Source organism: Theobroma umbraticum, unplaced genomic scaffold, assembly GCF_002168275.2.
Source record: "Theobroma umbraticum cultivar Fairchild unplaced genomic scaffold, ASM216827v3 scaffold_30.0, whole genome shotgun sequence".
Classification (NCBI taxonomy): domain Eukaryota; kingdom Viridiplantae; phylum Streptophyta; class Magnoliopsida; order Malvales; family Malvaceae; genus Theobroma; species Theobroma umbraticum.
In genome coordinates, this window is record NW_018397254.1 from 8,742,829 (window position 1) to 8,761,284 (window position 18,456).

The 18,456-nt window shown below is 33.7% G+C and overlaps 2 protein-coding genes across 5 annotated transcripts; one reads left to right on the plus strand and one right to left on the minus strand.

Annotated features, from left to right (window-relative positions):
• The first annotated feature begins 3,134 nt into the window (after nucleotides 1-3,134).
• On the plus strand, nucleotides 3,135-10,387 carry OPT4 (oligopeptide transporter 4). Of its 2 annotated transcripts, none has more exons than XM_021434722.2 (6): nucleotides 3,135-3,680; nucleotides 5,242-5,339; nucleotides 7,154-7,717; nucleotides 8,358-8,610; nucleotides 8,853-9,035; nucleotides 9,623-10,387. In XM_021434722.2, exons 1-6 carry the CDS (start codon nucleotides 3,147-3,149, stop codon nucleotides 10,235-10,237), a joined length of 2,247 nt encoding a protein of 748 aa, XP_021290397.1. In that variant the 5' UTR covers nucleotides 3,135-3,146; the 3' UTR covers nucleotides 10,238-10,387. The 2 variants fall into 2 exon arrangements, with proteins under 2 accessions (XP_021290397.1, XP_021290478.2); XM_021434803.2 differs by lacking the exon at nucleotides 3,135-3,680 and adding an exon at nucleotides 4,214-4,940.
• On the minus strand, nucleotides 10,112-13,066 carry LOC110421312 (heat shock protein). Of its 3 annotated transcripts, none has more exons than XM_021434994.2 (9): nucleotides 12,698-13,064; nucleotides 12,523-12,624; nucleotides 12,280-12,433; nucleotides 11,982-12,161; nucleotides 11,508-11,642; nucleotides 11,114-11,196; nucleotides 10,882-10,975; nucleotides 10,698-10,795; nucleotides 10,112-10,250 (listed from the first exon to the last, which is right to left on the minus strand). In XM_021434994.2, exons 1-8 carry the CDS (start codon nucleotides 12,952-12,954, stop codon nucleotides 10,709-10,711), a joined length of 1,092 nt encoding a protein of 363 aa, XP_021290669.1. In that variant the 5' UTR covers nucleotides 12,955-13,064; the 3' UTR covers nucleotides 10,112-10,250; nucleotides 10,698-10,708. The 3 variants fall into 3 exon arrangements, with proteins under 3 accessions (XP_021290669.1, XP_021290736.1, XP_021290592.1); XM_021435061.2 differs by having other exon boundaries at nucleotides 10,121-10,259; nucleotides 11,982-12,155; nucleotides 12,698-13,066; XM_021434917.2 differs by having other exon boundaries at nucleotides 10,121-10,259; nucleotides 12,698-13,062.
• Nucleotides 13,067-18,456: the final 5,390 nt, after the last annotated feature.

An 18,456-nucleotide genomic window follows, 5' to 3' on the forward strand; every position in this document is an offset into this window, starting at 1 on the left:
TAATCTTATTCATGATGTAACGCTAATTAAGTATTCTAATCTTATTAGGTAATGATTCTGTATTATAATTTTAACTAAATAATTTATACAATTATCTTACCAAAAATTATTTAGTAAAATTGTTATCTGTGATGTTTACTCAATCACATATTTATATGCATTAATAAATATAAATCAAGTCAACTGGATAAATAAATTGTTAATTGTAATTTTTGTAAAAAGTGATTTTGTGTTATTATTTACCTAAACAATTATAATGTTAATGTTAAAAGTGTGATTTTATTTTTTTTATTTTCAATTATAATATAAATATTAAAACTGTTTTTCAAGTATTTATTTTATTCTGAAGAAAACTAATTATTTCATATTTACATGGTAAATATAACATGCTTATATGCTTATTAATACGGTAGATGGAAATGTGCTTATATATTTATTTATATAGATTGTGTTTTATTAAAAAAAATCCTTTATGACATCCTATTATTTTTATAATTTTAAAAAATAAAGAAATAAAAGTGGAAAATATGTAACATAAAAATAATATACTTGATTAAATAATACATTTGAAATGTTTTCTTATTTCACGAGAAGTGAAATGGTGCATGAAAATTATATTCATTTTAATTTTATTTTTTTATTAAGTATGATTTTTAAGGATGAAAATTTAAAATCCGCTTGAATAGACAAATTCACACACATATCATTAAACAAAATTAATATTCAAGTGCCAATTTCATATTTTACTTTACATTCCATTTTACTAACGATGTATAAAAGCAAACTCTTGGAAAGCTTAATTGATTATATCAAACAGTAATTAAAATTAATATGAGAAAAAAATAAATTTGATTAATGTTAATTAATATAAATAATGTGAATCATTTGGAATATTTGATAAAATGATTAGCATTGGCAATTACGTGGCGATGGGCCGCTGGATAATTTGAACGGGTCTTATGAGATTCGAGGGATCAGGGATAAGATGCTAACCTAGAAACTACTAAGGACCCGTCTCCCCAATTCAGAGGAGCAGCCCACTGTTATATCTTCCTGGGCCTACCCATGAGACGGGAAATGGTAAACCGAGCCGAGGGCTTACGTTGACTGCCAAGAGTCTGTTTGATGGCCTGGGTCAGCATGCTTGACTACGGTGACACGAATAGATCACTTCGAATATTCAGAATTTGACAAGACGCAGAAGAAAAGGGCAATTTCTAGAATCACGAAAGCAACTAGTTTAGTGGGTTTTCCTAACTTTTCTTTCCTTTTCTTTTCTTTTTGGTTTTAATGGATGGAATTTAATGCACCAAAAAAAAAAAAAAGAAAGGAATAATTTGAAACAATGTGTTGATGTTCTAATAAAATGAAGGGGGGTTTTATTGTCAGCGTACGTAGTAGCTGAGGTTGGTACAAGATAGAAGAGACGCAAGGATGCTAAAGTTGAATGTAGGGTATGCGTAATGCTGATTCAAATCAAACAAAGAGACAATGCTTTTGACCTTAACTATAAACAAACATGTCAAATCTAAAGCTTAGAAAATCAAATTATGCTTGTTATAATTATTGGATTCTATGGAATTTGGATACCAATTATCCTTACTCCCCGAGGAAAATTTTGTCCCAAACGTCGATAATGAGGGCGACAAGTTTTGTCAAGTCGTCGGCACAACGTGATGGAAAAAGAGAAAGGGATTGGAATTATAGAAGATTGGCGTAACAAAACAGGGAGCGAGGTTGACTTTTGATTCGTCAGCTTCCGCATTGAAGTGGCTATGATCTGAAACGATGGCCAAGAGAAATTGTAGCTCGAACCCCAGCCGTATTGCGTCCACGGAAAACTGGATTGAATATGATTCCATGGTTCGCTACTGTATCTTTGGCTGAGATCCAAGGAATCCTTATCTTTTGTATTTATTAAACGACAAAACCCGTTGACGTTGCTTTTTCTTTTTGTTTATGGAGGCTAAATCCTTCCTTGGGCATATGGCATTGCGTACGGGAACCGTATATGCTGGAACTAACTCGCCTGAAAGGCTATAACTACTCAATCATGTGTGAAAAATGTCTTCACCTATTGTGAAAAGTCTTAGCTCTCCTTGTATCTTTAAGTATGATACAACATGTGAGTTGATGGACAAGAAACAGAAAAGCAGAGAAACATGACTATATGAGCATTTTGCAGCTGGCTTTGAACAAGTTGAAAGAAAAGGCAGCGTTCAAAAAGCTAGCTAGCTTCCTTTGGTTTTATATGGCATGCCAGTCAATATATTGCTGCTATGGGCTTTCAGACCCTGCCATTTGCTCTTCAATTTGTCGGCTGCTGGTAGGAGTACTTGTTTCCCTCAATTGCCATTTTTATATATATGATTTGCTGGATTATCATCAGCGTACATGAAGCAATTAGATGAGGTGATTCTGTATGGAAGCGCCTGAAGATCTCGTAATAGATGTGATATTAGCACTAAGTTTAGTTTGATTATGGTTTGATCCCTATACCCCTCAATCCAACCAAACCGCAATTTCCATAATGAGGCAAATTAAGGACACTTTTATATCAGATATGTATATATTTAGTTTACGTGGATCAATTAAAGCATAGTGACAATTCTGTTTCCGTCCTCAACGCGTCCGATTAAGCTTGCTGGTAATTGGCCGGTGTCTGACAACAACTAAATTGAATTGATAAACATTGATTGCTACTAATTAATGTGGAAAGTCATCATGAGCTGTCATGATCCTGCCATTTCGTGCTAATTAACTGCGACTTCCAACTTCAGTATCATGAGTCAAGGCTCAAGACTAGAAACAATGCTTTAGGGTTTATCCCCACGAAATGTAAACGAGTGGCTATAATTTATTACTAGAACGTACAAGTGGGTTCGAGAACCCTACATGAATTATGGGAATCCAACTTTTACCTTTCAAATCTTATTACACCCTGTTTAAGGTGATCGGTCAATCAACTTGAAACTTAAATACCTTATGTCACTTTACACTTACATGGGTGATTCGTCATAAAAATTGACTCATAATTTATTAATTTTGGCCCGTTTTCACGGAAAGTCCATTTCCTCATGCAATAAAAAGCCTCCTATGTCCTTCCTACTGGACCTATCTCCCAACGACCAACATTACTCTTCATCATGAGCTCCCTTGAAGTACAAGCCCCTACTGCCACCACCTTGGACCCTGAAAAGCGTGTGATCAACGGGGCAAACTCCAACGACGACGAGCTCTCACCTATCGAAGAAGTCCGGCTAACTGTAACCAACACCGATGATCCGACCCTCCCTGTATGGACCTTCCGAATGTGGGTTTTGGGACTGTTATCATGCGCCCTTCTCTCTTTTCTCAATCAGTTCTTTGCCTATAGGACAGAACCACTTATCATAACCCAAATCACAGTCCAGGTAGCCACACTTCCCATAGGCCGTTTCATGGCTGCTGTGCTTCCCAGGGCACAGTTCAAGCTGCCCGGTCTAGGGTCCAGAAAGTTTTCTTTGAACCCAGGTCCTTTCAACATGAAAGAGCACGTTCTTATATCCATCTTCGCAAATGCAGGAAGTGCATTTGGAAGTGGTTCTGCTTATGCAGTTGGTATTGTTACTATCATCAAAGCCTTTTATGGTCGGAGTATATCATTCCTGGCTGGTTGGCTTCTGATCACCACCACTCAGGTAATCAACCCTGTATATTATTCTAAAATTGCAGCTTGGTACTTGCTTTTGTCATTACTAGTTAGGTGGTTGGGTTGGGATTATCAGCACCTTGTTTGATAATTTTTAGCTAAATTAAAAAGAATTTTCTTCAATTTGCAAAGATATAAGCTATGGAGTTGTCACTAGTGCTTGTGCATATCTTGGCAGATCATGGTTGCGCTGGCCAATTTGATAGAATGGCAAGCAAAGTGACCTGTTGGAAATTACAAAAAAATAAAAATTATATATTAGTCCAAGAAAAAAAGTCTTTCAAATTTTAATCAAATTAAAACTTACCTTTCTATTTCGTTAGATTGAAACCTGAGATTGAAGCCGTTAAAAATGGAGTAAGAGATATTTGAACCCATCAGCCAAAAAGGATTCACACTGCGTTTTATTAGCACCACTTAAGTCCAAGGCCGACATGCATAATGCATTGGCATTTCCCACACTTTTCTTTCTTTCTTTTTATCAACCAATAATTAACAATCAGAATGGTTCTCTGTGCCAAGTTCAAGGCACCCCAAATTCTTTATTGTCTTTTTTTAAGAAAAGGAAACGATACCCTTATATTATATTATATGGATATATGCGCTTGGCATAATCCCAATATATTTATTCCGTATACGCTATTCACATGTTCAATAAATAGAATCCTTTTAAGCCTTAGCCCATCTCTCACTACACAAAGCCTCCAGCATGAGCTCTATGGAAATACAGGCCCCTCATCCCAGCACCAAACCTTCCGACCCTGAAAAACATGTAGCCAACGAAGAAAACTACGACAACGAAGACATCTCCCCCATTGAACAAGTCAGGCTAACCGTGACCAACACCGACGACCCGACCCTGCCAGTATGGACCTTCAGGATGTGGTTCTTGGGCATTTTATCCTGCGCCCTCCTCTCTTTTCTCAACCAGTTCTTCTCTTACAGAACAGAGCCTCTAATCATAACTCAAATCACGGTGCAAGTTGCCACACTTCCCGTAGGCCACTTCATGGCCTCCGCTTTGCCCAAGACCCAGTTTAAAATTCCAGGTTTTGGGTCCAAACTGTTTTCTTTGAACCCTGGCTCATTTAACATGAAAGAGCATGTTCTCATCTGTATTTTTGCAAATGCTGGAAGTGCTTTTGGGAATGGTTCTGCTTACGCAGTTGGCATAGTTAATATTATCAAAGCCTTTTATGGTCGGAGCATATCGTTCTTGGCCAGTTGGCTTCTCATTATCACCACCCAGGTAAGTAGCTAGCTAGCTTCTTAATTTCTGGCAGATAAAGTTTGATTCTTCTTTTGCAAATGCAAGAAAAGTAATTCAAATGTCTAGAGGAAAAGTCACTCCACTTTGTAATTATTATTAGTTGGTGGTTAGATTGTTGCCATATCGTTGCCTAGCTTGTCAATAATTAAGCTGGATAATCTTAGATGGCAAGCAAGATGCTCCTATAGCTATAAGTTTCAAAATGAAATTATTGTTTATGACTAGTGCTAGTGCTATTGTTAATCTTTGGATTGGTCATTATGGTGGGGTCGGGATGCAGGTGCTCGGATATGGCTGGGCTGGGCTGCTAAGGAAGTATGTGGTGGAGCCGGCGCACATGTGGTGGCCTAGCACCTTGGTGCAAGTGTCACTTTTCAGGTACCTTCCTAAATTCTACCTTCTCATGCTCTCAGAGGCCGGACTCACTGTGCCACAGTTTTTTTTCACTTTGACAGATCCTGAGTTAGTTTTCACACGAAATCAGTTTCTTCAATAACGAGTCGAACTCACCAAAGCCTGTAAAACACCAGTCTGACTTTGACACCTAAAGTCATTTACTCCTTATTCTATACTACTTAAAAAGTTTTGGGTCAGTTGTAATTAAACAATTAAAATTTTGCAAAATCATAAATTAATTCTAAAAAATTACTACTGGCATATTTATTTGTTAGTGTTCGTTTTAACTTGACAGAGAGAAACTTGAATTAGGGGTTAGAAAAAGAACAAACGAACACTATGTGAACTGTCAGAATCTACAGAGTACAGCGCTCACAGAGCAAGACCAAAGTGGACATCGACGGAATCTCGACTGGGTTGGGTCCGTCATTCAAGGCATGGAGTAATAGTGTCATCGCTTAGCGTCCACTTGCCAGTCTTTTGTCCTTTTATTTAAGTATTGCTTTTTGTTTTCATCTGATGTGTCACTATTGTAAGAGTCAATGGTTGCACCGTCAAAGATGCTCATGGGTCACATGAGATGGGACTCTCTTGCGGCGCCCACGCGTGAGCTGCTCCATGCTTTATCAGCCCATTGCTCAAAACCAAAGCAAAAGGGTTTACTCACAAGTCTCGACCAAGCTTGTTTTTACCCTTTCTCTATTTATATTTTTATCAGCCATGCAATTGTTACGAGTTAAGAGGATGAATTAGGGTGATGACACTTTGCAGACATGGCTTGTTTTTAGAATATGAACACATGTTTAAGTGAGACTTTACAAGTTCATTAAGAAAAGATGGCGATGGCGATGGCGACCCAAGAAGCATAGTTTTAGTTTGCATCAAATAATAACACAGTGAGAGTGGCTAGTTGAACCTTTTTCTTGGATTTTCTTTTCTTTTTGGCCCATGTGGTTACTCATATCACATGTGAACTCATAAACAAGTGGCAGCTATATAGGTAAGATAGTTGAAATTTTAAAGATGGAAGTCAGCATAGAATTATTAGGTTCAAATCTTGGTGTAATACCTTTTCTCTTTTTGTGCCAAAAAACATACAGACGCCTTCCATGACTTCTGCTGTAAGAATTTACAATTAGGTCAGCAAAATGGAAAATTAGTAGTGTGTTTTTTAGACCTTAATAGCACTTTCAGAGGTTCACTCAATGTTTTGGCCTCCAGGGAACTTAAAACAAATTTATGTATTGGCTTACCATATGTGGAAAGTAAGATGGTGGTTAAACCCAAGCCTTTGGTTGAGGAAAAAGAAAAGGAAACACCCAAACAATGGTTGATAAGCGTCTAATTAAGCTCTGTAGGAGGGATTGTGAAACAAACTTAAGAACTAAATTAGTGATAGATATTGACTTAATCACTAATCAATGGCCAGTCCTTACTAGTCTAACACGACAATGATGATATTGCCCTGTCAAGTAGCAAACTTTAATACTTCTAACCCTCCAGTGGCTGCATCAACTACAGCAATTAAAATAGGAGGATCCATTAAAACATCAGTAATTATGGTATGCAGCAGTTTCATACTGTCATGCACTTCATATTTCATGCTGATCATGTCATGGACCATGTGCGCTGTATCATAGAAATTTATCAGTCAATCCGTTGCACAATGTTTAAAACCCAATCATGTAAAAAGAAAGCAGAAATGCTCATTATTCAGATGTAAAACCTGCATACATACATAAAGTCAGCAAAGTGATAGTATCCTGAATTGTAAACTCTTTGATCTAAATTTGCAGGGCTTTGCATGAGAAAGATGATCAGCGAATGACAAGGGCAAAGTTCTTCCTCATTGTACTAATTTGCAGCTTCTCCTGGTACCTGGTCCCAGGGTACCTCTTCACGACCCTTACCAGCATCTCATGGGTCTGCTGGATTTTCTCCAAGTCAGTTACCGCCCAGCAAATTGGTTCAGGTCTGAGGGGACTTGGACTAGGAGCCGTGACGCTTGATTGGTCTGCTGTAGCATCCTTCTTGTTCAGTCCACTCATCAGCCCTTTCTTTGCCATTGTCAATGTTTTTGCAGGCTATGTATTGATAATTTACATAGCAATTCCTGTAGCTTATTGGGGTCTAGACTTGTACAATGCTAGCAGATTTCCCATATTCTCATCTCACTTGTTTACAGCCAAAGGTCAAAAGTACGACATAACAGCAATCGTTAATGACAAGTTTGCAATCGATTTAGTGAAGTATGAAGAGCAGGGACGAATTAATCTAAGCATGTTCTTTGCTCTCACTTACGGGTTTGGTTTTGCCACCATTGCATCGACGCTGACACATGTGGCCCTCTTCTATGGAAGGTAAATTATACTCATCATTTTTAGAAGCTTCTTCATATAGACTTTATTTTTAAATTTATATACTAGAACTTAAAGAAGAAGAATCCTGACCACATTTGATAAAATGAAAACCAAAAATTTTCCAACAAAATAATTTCACTCTCAGCGTTCACTCACCTCCTTTACTCCCATGCTACGGATACAGGAGTGAAGGGAGTAAGTTTGGGGAGTGAAAATTTCATTCACCATTTATAAATCCTTGATAGTCTAATAGTTTTATTGGTCTATTTCATTTCAAAAGGTATTCAATTTTCCTTTTTTGATTATACCAAGAATTGTCTGAGTTATAATAGTAGTTTTATGAGAACATTAACATATGAATGTTATCTACATGTTCCATTTCCCAGTATACCATATAAGCACCAAAATAAAATTGAACCAATAATCAAAAATCTTTCCTCCAACTATACTCAATATTAAATGCAAGAACAAAGCAGGGAATATAGAAAACTCTGATCACAGTACCAGAAGCAAAGATTTTTTTACATGTAAAATCATTCAAAAAGAAAAACGAAAAATAAAATGGTAATTCCTTTTGTGTTCTTAAGTTCTGAAATTTAAATCTTCAGAAAAGTCACTATTGTCAAACTATTATCAACAGGGAGATATATGACCGGTATCGTGCTTCTTACACGGGAAAGGAGGATATTCATACAAGGTTGATGAAAAATTACAAGGACATACCTTCCTGGTGGTTTTACATATTGCTTACTGCAACATTTGTAGTATCGCTTGTCCTCTGTATCTTCTTGAAAGACCAGGTTCAGATGCCATGGTGGGGACTACTCTTTGCTGGTGCCATGGCCTTCGTCTTCACCCTTCCGATTAGCATCATAACTGCCACAACAAACCAGGTAATCAATTCATTTAGAACAATAAAATAGAATAAAATTCCGTCCACCCCCAGAAGATAAAATGTCAAATTTCAGCTAAGAAAAATTAAAATCCTCAAATCTCTGGTAATATTTTAACTCAACAGTTCCAAGATAACATTCCACACTTTATGATAAATCTGGAACTTAAGCAAACTTTACCTTGTCTTTAACTATGAAGAATCTGCTATTTTTCTATTAATGCTTTCACTCATCATGGACAGACACCAGGCTTGAACATTATTACAGAGTATGTAATGGGTCTCATATATCCAGGAAGACCTATTGCAAATGTATGCTTCAAAACCTATGGTTATATGAGCATGGCTCAAGCAGTCTCCTTCCTTAATGATTTCAAGCTGGGACACTACATGAAGATACCTCCAAGATCCATGTTCTTGGTACAGGTACGTTTTCTTCTATCTATGAAGAATATCTCAATAAAACAAGAAAACAAGGTCTTAAAAACCACTAAAATGATCTTGATAAACTATTAAGGTATCAGTACAAGGTTTAGAAACAAAAACAAAAGCACTGCATAGCTCTATATCAACAAATTCTGATCAAACTAGGAATCAACCTTACTTATATCAGACAAAAGGCTGGTGATAGTTGTTGTCAAATATTTATATAAAAGAAAGTATCACTAAGGAGTGTTCAAAAGATTTTGATGTCTATGCTGTCACAAATAAAAAGACATCTTGTTTCTCTAGTGATAAGCCCTTTGTACTGGTAAATTATGAATATCAATAACAATTATTTAAAAATAAAACAGGTCCAAAGTATGAAACAAATTATAACAGAATGAATACTTTTTAACCTAACAGATGATATGGTTTCCATCAAAACTCCATGCCTTCAGCTCAATAATTAATATAACTTATCTGAGGATGATCCTGTACACACATTTTTTTTCAGTTTTCCAGTGTTTTCTTTACATGCACGGCAGCTGATACAATTTACATCTCTTGCAATTTCATCTGCTTATCTATAGTTCATAGGAACGGTTCTAGCTGGAACTATCAACCTTGCAGTAGCATGGTGGTTGCTGAACTCTATTGAGAACATATGCCACGATGATCTCCTCCCTGCTGACAGTCCCTGGACATGCCCTGGTGACCGAGTCTTCTTCGATGCATCAGTTATATGGGGTTTGGTGGGACCCAAACGAATCTTTGGATCTCTAGGAAACTATCGCGCAATGAATTGGTTCTTCGCTGGAGGTGCAGTAGGACCTGTCATTGTTTGGCTCTTGCACAAGACATTTCCCAAGCAATCTTGGATTCCCCTAATTAACCTTCCAGTCCTTCTAGGAGCAACAGGGATGATGCCACCAGCAACACCACTAAACTACAATGCCTGGATTATAGTTGGAACTATTTTCAACTTTTTCATCTTCCGTTACGGAAAGCAGTGGTGGCAAAGGTACAATTACATTCTTTCAGCAGCTCTAGACGCTGGGGTGGCCTTCATGGCAATACTATTGTACTTCTCGGTGGGAATGGAAAATAGAAGTTTGACATGGTGGGGCACAGGTGGTGAACATTGTGAATTAGCAACTTGTCCAACAGCCAAGGGAATAGCAGTTGAAGGTTGTCCAGTGAACTAATGAATGCACTCCCCTGTTAAATCTTTCAAGAGTTTAACACCACAGAATTAGAAGGACCCAAAAGGTATAGTTAAAAAAAATTAAGGCATCACCAGAGTTTTATGTGTTATATGGAAGATATTGTTCAAGAAAAAATTTCCTTAACATTCAGATGCATTCTTTTGGATTTATTCCTTAACAAAAGAGCAAGTTTATGTCCAAAGAAAATCAACATCAGCACCAGAAGTGTCAATTTCGGAATACTTTATGAAATACAAAAGAAAGTTTGCTGTTCTCTTTGTGATTAAGCAAAAATATTTGAAACTTCCAGTGGAATTTTCTAATGTCAGCTAGCCAAAATCAAAAAGGGAAAATGTATGTCCAGACAAACAAATATATATAGGAGATGAGATCGTCTACCTATTTAATTTTATTAGATTACATAATTATCAAGTGAGTGCCTCTAGGACACATTTTATACCTTGATAATCATCACATGTTTACAGACCGCCACTGATTATACTCATCCATTCTTATTATAAAGGAGCTGGAACTTGGGCAGCCACCTCCGCCATATGCCTTCAAGTTTACAGAGGGAAAGAAAATCACAAAATAGTCATATACAATAAAGATGAACTTATAATTGCATAACTTATGATGCCCACCTTTGCAACTTCAGATGTATCAGTTGCAGAATCAGTGCTCCTTAGACACATCTTAAGATTATTCCGTTGCATGTATATAACAGCTCCTATGGGCCTGACATCATCAATGCATATACTTTAAGACCATGATCAATCTAGCTTGATTAGAAAAGAGCTAATGATACCACATGGAGAATTTTGTTTGTTCAGAAGGGAGTCTTCAGCCTTAAAGATCTTATCTAAGACAAATTACCTTAGTCCAGCTGTGGCACTTTTTAGACTTAGTTGCTTGCCAATTTCATCACTTAAATCAGAGTTGCCATCTGCTCTAACTCCCTAGAACCAGAGTAAAAGGCAAAATTAACTCAGAGAATATTGCAGAAAAGAAAAGAGAAAAGAGGCAAGGGAGAAGGGAGAAGGGAGAAGGGTATGGCCAAGGGAGATTTGGCGAAGAGACACACACTGCTTATGTAATGTAACACGATATAAGTCAAACAAATAAAACAAACTCCACAGATTTCATTGATCATATCTGTAACTCAGAAAATGATAACTGGGATCCTAAATCTCAAAAGTAAACCACTTATGACAGGAAAAGAATATGTATTTCAGGGATGACTATCTGAAACGCTTTGATATGTCATTACTAGGCACTCTCCATAGAATCCTCTGCCCAAGCGAACTTTAAACGACTTATCCAGCAACTTGTTTGCAACAATCTGGCGAGAGGAAATATACAGATTTCCCTTGGCAACCAAATCAGCAGAACTGATCTCCAGTAACTGCAATAGAGACAAAAGACTTCAGAGTTAAAATAAAAACAGAAGATTAAACAAAGTGTTGATGAGGGAAGAGAAGAAAGAGGGGAGGAGCATCGGAGGAGTTCAACAATAATCATCCATACACCTTTCAAATGCCAATTATGCAAGTTAAACATGCTAAGTGTTAGCAACTGAGAAGCTAAGAGCTGCCGGGTAAACAATTATGGAAATTTTGAAAATTTTAACACCATTTCTTCATCTAAAAAACATAATAAGACAAGTGATCAAGGTTTGTCTTCAACCAATGAAACATAGTCCAACCAGTAATAAAAGAAAAGGATCAATTTCTGAGCACCGAACCTGTTTATACATGTATGGATTAGTGATGCAATTCAACTTGGAACGCCATTCACCAAGTCCAATTCTAAAAGCTTTAATTTCTGTTATGCTCCATCTGTGAAGATCTGCATCTTCGATATACTTTAGAACTGTTTCCACACGATCTCCATCTTCTGAGTTCAACAAATTGGCAGCCTTCACCTTATTGGAATTAAGCAAAATTAAAAACAAACGCCCAATCTTTAGGTCTCGTATATACATACACAAATCGCTCTAGTAAAGCACAGCAAAGATATACAATAATGACATTCACACTTACATCAAGAGACATAATATTCGCAAGCTTACTAGAAAAATACTCATATACAGCAATGGAGCTACTCTTCTCAAGATTGACATTAAACGTGACTCTCAGATCCTCGGAACAGTTAATTTGAGGAAGTGCTGATTTTCGATGATCAAATGCTATTACTCTACGATTTTAAATAATTACAGTGTCAATCTAGTTTGTAAAATGAAATGATTATTGAAAATTAATAAGGAAAATTTGAATTTAACTTACTCACACATTGATTGTTGTGAAAGCTTTGAGGCAAACCCTTTCGGACCGACAAAGTCGAGAAGATAACACTTGTCTAGTCCTTCAACATAAAAATCTTCGACCCTGTAAAAATCAATAAGTAAATGAATATTTAGATAATTTTGAGTCCTGAGATTTTAAACGTCGGATTTAGAACCTGAGGGGTTCAACGAAGGAGAAAGGCAAGATGAGGCAAGGGAGACTAAGACGGGAGTGGAAGAGGTGAGCGAAGAGAGCGGAGAATGCGCCAGAAAATGAAGGGTAGTTATATAGCACCACATTTGGGACTTTCTCTTCAGCTGCTCTCTTTATTGCTTCTACTGCCGCGTCTGATCGAAAGCTTCGACGCCATGAACTTGGAGCATGCAATGAAATTGCATTCGCCCTCCATTTTCCACCGAGCCAGAGAGCCATGTCACGGGCGATGTCCAGTGAACTGTCAACTCCACTGACTTGGGTCTTTGTTGAATGGTTATTAGGGCTCAATATTTGTGCCGATGATGCAAACGTAAGGGTCACTCATCCTTAGAACCCAATTCTTCTGGGCTCGGAGAGGATCATCATGTTGTCAACAAGAGTTTCCCTTCTCTATTAAAACTTTTGGACTAAAAAAGTTTAGCCCAAATTTAGAGGATAAATAAAAATTCAAATCAAACTTGAAAATTATGTAAATAAATAATGTATTTTTTTGGACTCAGTAAATAAATAATGTATTTATATTTATATATATATCATATTAAATAATATTAAAAATTAAAAATTCAATTAACCTTGCAAATCATTATAATCTAAGTTTGATAAAATTTGATCTTTACTGGACTCAACTCAAACAATTTGAGTTTAACTTGATATTGAACCAATTAAATTCTAGAACTTATCAAATAAAATTCACATAATTCATAAATAATTAAATTTATTTATATTCATAGATAAAACAATATAAAGATGCATCCAATCTATATTCTGAGTAGTAATAGGTTACAAATTTTTGAATTCTTTGTTAGGAAAGATTGTTGAATATTTAAAACACTTTCGGATGAAGACAATTTTAATTTCATACAGGTATAAGGCAGTAAAATGTTTATTAAATATAGATTAAAAATGTTTACACTCTCTCTTGGGTTATAACACCGGCTCTAAAGTTTCTAGAGCCATTTGAATTGGCTTGCTAATTATAATTATAATTATAATACCATTGAATTCATTGAATATCGAACGCTGGTTTTGCAGCAGCGTTTGTCGATAGAAATAGAGTGAAAAAAGGACGATACTGGACGATCACTTTGTTAAACAGTCTTTAAGCAAATATAGAGTAAACGAATAATACTAATGAAACTTCAAACTAAAAGTTTTCTACGTCTTTTTCTCTCCTTCATGCAAGTTTATATATATATATATATATATATAAAGGTTTTTAATTTAAAATATTTAATTTTTATAATGTATTTAAAATAATAATAAATTTTAATTAAAACTTCAACATGATTGTTTATTTATTTTTCTCTATTTTCATTTTTAAAACTATTAAAATATTAAAAATTTATAATTAAAACTTTAATATGATTATTTAATTTTAATTTAATTATTTTTATTTTTAAAATTTAAATATTTTATTTATTTAAAATATTAATAATTCATAACTTTAATATAATTTTTTTTAATTTCATTTTATTTTCCACTATTTTTATCTTTCTCTTTCTTCTTTTCTTTTCTTTCCATCAACCAACTATCCAAAATATGACCGACACAATAGAGTGGTGGTCGGGCACTCTTTGCAGACAAATCTAACTACTAGAGCACCGAATCGATATTTCTCATGATCAGATCTAATCATAGAAATGTTGATCATCACAATTATGGAAAGATTCATTGAAGGATGACACAATTTGGAGAGAAAAAAAGAGAGGCAGATAAGAGAGGAAAAGACAGAGTAAAATGAAAAGTTTTTATATACTATAATTAAGTTTTATTACATACAAAATAGTAATTTCACAAAATAATTAAAAATATTTTTATATGAAATTTTTTAATTCATTCTGTGAGGTCTAGAATAATTATTATCAGAGGAAATTGATAATAATTATTTTGATTTTTTTAATGATTATTTTTTAAAATAATTATTTTGTAAATCAAGCGTAGTAGGAAATGGAATAACGGTTCCCCGAACCAAACATGTACAATATTTTATTCTCTCAGAAGGCCACTCGTGACTAGAGCAATCATACAGGACTTCTTGCAGATGACAACTGGCTGGTTGCTTCTTGTCCCGATTCCCGCCGCCCCCGCTTTCAAGGTCAAAAACCAAGTCGCCCACCAACATTTTGGGGGCAATGGATAAACGTCAACGCAAACAGCCCTTCTTGAAGTTTGCAATACTAGCAGTGCAATAAATGTTCAGCAAACTGTAAAATTAATAACAGAAGCGGATTGCCTGTTTCTGAATCCCAGCAAAACCCTTTGTTTTATGATTGTGGGCTTATAATTTAACTGAAGGGCTGTTTCCCAATGGCCCCATAAAAAGGTTATTTGACAGAACCAAATTCCCTTTAAAAAAATACTAAAATAGAGATAAGAAAGGACCCACGTTACATTAAGAAAACAAAATTTAACAAACCACTTGTCAAGTTGCAGCAGTTGCTGTCAAACTCCCCACATATAAATCTCCCGGACTCCGACTGTCTAGATAACTTTTTCAATTCTTCGTTATATGGTTCTACGTACCTAACCAATTTAAGGCACTGTTCTCTTTTCAGGGTCCTTGAAGTTGTCCTCAGTTTGCCTTCCATGTGGATGACTCTGGCCATGCAGAAGCAACAGCAATTTCCGAGATTGTTAGAACTAGTTTGGCCCAACATTTATGTCAAAGTTTCAAGCCTCTCTGTTTTAGGTTGGTTTTTTTTTTTTTACTTTATACTAATACATAGGTCGATTTGCATTTTATTACAGTGCATTAGTAAACGAATAGGTTTAAAGGAGAAAAAAAAGTGAAAGAAATACTGAAATTGCATCACTTATATATTTTTTCAATTACTTATATACTTATTTAATATATATATATATGTATATCACAGATTTTACATGAGTAAGAGATATAGTGGGTATTGAAAATATAAATATAAATCTTTCATAACTTATTAGATTTTTTTTAAAATTAAAAATATGAATTCGTGATTTATAAATCTATTTAAGTTTTATTTTCAGAACTTAAAGTCGTACGAGACTATGGAGTTAAGTTTAAGTTTCAATCTGTCACATTTGATATCAGAGTAGATTTCACATCGAATTTTCATTAATGTGAAGCTCTTATGAAAGATATAAAGATCGAGATAAACTCAAATTAGTGTAAAAGTTATTTCCCTTTGCAGGTAGAGGGTCAATAAGAAATGGAGTGGTTTTCAGTATATAAATATGAGTATTTTATTATATATCATACATATTTGTTGAATTAAGAGCATAAATCATGATTTATAAATTTACTTAAAATCGTACGAAATTGGATTTAAATTTTAATTTTTAACAAGTAATCAAATAATTATTTTACTCAAATCCTTTTTTATTAATAAATAATATTTAAGAGACAATTTTCAAGTGAAATAAAATAAAAATTGTGATGAAACAAAACCAACATGGTATCTAACCGTGAACAACTTATTACAAGAATCTTAAAGTTTACAAGCTAATTCCCCTCATCGGTTTATGATGTAGTTACATTAATTTTTCATGAATATGATGGAAGTAGTGCTTAATTTTATTTGATCACATGTTTTGTTGACATGTATGTTCTTTGCTTAACCTTAGATGTTACGAAATTAGCGAGGTTAATGTTTTTTGTTTTCTAATATTAGTATCATTTCATGTGAACTTATTACGGTCTAATTATTCAATCATATAGTAAAAGCAGCTATCAAAAAATAAAATAATATTTAATACGAAATAAATAATGCTCAAATTATATTTACTTTCAAATATAATTGTATTATGAATAAGAAAAAGACCCAATGTAAACAAAAATTAACAAGGTAATACTGCAAATTCCTCTTTGATTTTTATGTAATTATAGTTATTTAAATAAATATATGATAAAAAATAAAAAATATAATAACATTAATTATTGGGTCAAAACACATTAAATTTCTTTGATTCATACCAATTATCAGTATTATTCTAGTTGCTGTTTCGTTTTAATTATTCTTTTTCCTCGGGAGATGTGTTACGTTAATTGAATGAATCCGAGATTGTGTGGCGGGCTAATCGAGTAAAACAGACCGCAGAGTGCAGAGCTAAGCCTGATGGAGTTGGCTGTTTCCTTTAATATACACAAAAGAACTCCCATAAGGTCTCAAACTTCACTTTAAATACATCGTTACATGTAAAAGTGCAGCTTCCTTGCTCCCACCATGTGCCCTTTTCTTTCTACTCTGAACTTCCATTCACTCCCCGTTGCCACGACCATCCTTACTTTCTCACTTGGATAATTACCACGTGTTTAATACTTTTAAATTAACTTATTTTTTGGGTTTAATTTGTGTCACGAGGCTTTTTTATTTATTTATTATTGCAGTAACGTCGGAAGCAGTTTTTTTCTTATAGAATTAATCACAGTATTTACCTTGTTCTTTCTAAAAATGAAATTTAAAACTTTCAATCAAAAATTTTAAACTCTAACCTACCTTTTTGATTAATTATTTATTTACTTAAATACCATAAAATTTTAAAACCTTTTAAATCATGTATAACGGATCCAATTCATATTTTATTTTTATCTCCTCAATTAAGTACTCTTAGATTCTTAGAAAATAGTTAACATCAACTGCTCTTGCATCATATGTTTTATAATCATAGTATTATAGTCGAAAGATTCAAACTCCATTTTCGTGTATTTTTTTATTTGTTATTTGCTTATAAAAATGAATAAAAAGAAAGAAAATGAATTGAAAATAAATCATGTTATATGTGAGTTATAATTTTTTCATAAATTAAATAATTAAGTAACGAATACATGTAATATTGGGTTGCAATAAGCTGTAACACTTTCTCATCTTGTACATCTCATTTTGAGATTTGAATTTAAAATCTATAAGTTAAAGTTTTGAGTCCTAATCATAATGTTGCCTTTTTGGAGACAATGTTTATAATTAATTGATACCTGCTTTATGTAAACTATATATTGTTAATTATTTCTCTTATCCGCTTAAAATATATTACATAAATTTTTATATTATTAATTGATAATTATAATGATGGAGTACTGGATTTTCATTAGGTTGTAATTTTAATAAATATATTGATTAACCAATAGTTAACTCATATGAATCCAAAAAATAGGGTTTGTTTATATGTAAACGGATATTAAAATTAAATTGCGATAAATGTTTTATATGATTAAATTAAATTTTTATGTATCAAATAATTGTTAAATTTCAATAATACAAAAAACTTTAAATAATACTTAACTTTTTATTTAATTATATTTACCTTTGCTTATATTAAAACAATCTTACATGGAGTTGTTAGCATTGGAGATAATTAAACTAACAGATATAATTGACTTTTTTTTTAGTGTAGCAGAATGCTAATGTAAAAAGAATGGGTTCGAAGCACAAAATAAAAGCATAATGTTTAAATAATTTTAATTTTTTTTATTTTTATTATATTTAATTAAATTTTTATATTTTTAGTTGAATTAAATAAATTTTTATAATTAATTATTAAATAATAATTATTAATTAAAATATTATTTATTATTCTATATTGACATGATATTAATGTGAAGAGTACAAAATGTCATATGATCATATTATTATGTTATCATGTTAAATTAACATATTACGATATGATCTATTAAGATATATCAGTATACCAAATTATTATTACTTATGATATGTTAAAATGTCATGTGGTATAAAATGATAAATG

Coding starts and splice junctions, on each gene's coding strand:
- OPT4 (XM_021434803.2), top strand. CDS start 4,401: ATGAGCTCTATGGAAATACAGGCCCCTCATCCCAGCACCAAACCTTCC. Junction 8,611..8,852: donor TAACTGCCACAACAAACCAG/GTAATCAATTCA, acceptor CATCATGGACAG/ACACCAGGCTTGAACATTAT. Junction 9,036..9,622: donor GATCCATGTTCTTGGTACAG/GTACGTTTTCTT, acceptor GCTTATCTATAG/TTCATAGGAACGGTTCTAGC.
- LOC110421312 (XM_021434994.2), bottom strand. CDS start 12,954: ATGGCTCTCTGGCTCGGTGGAAAATGGAGGGCGAATGCAATTTCATTG. Junction 12,625..12,697: donor TCCTTCGTTGAACCCCTCAG/GTTCTAAATCCG, acceptor TGATTTTTACAG/GGTCGAAGATTTTTATGTTG. Junction 10,796..10,881: donor ATACATCTGAAGTTGCAAAG/GTGGGCATCATA, acceptor GTAAACTTGAAG/GCATATGGCGGAGGTGGCTG.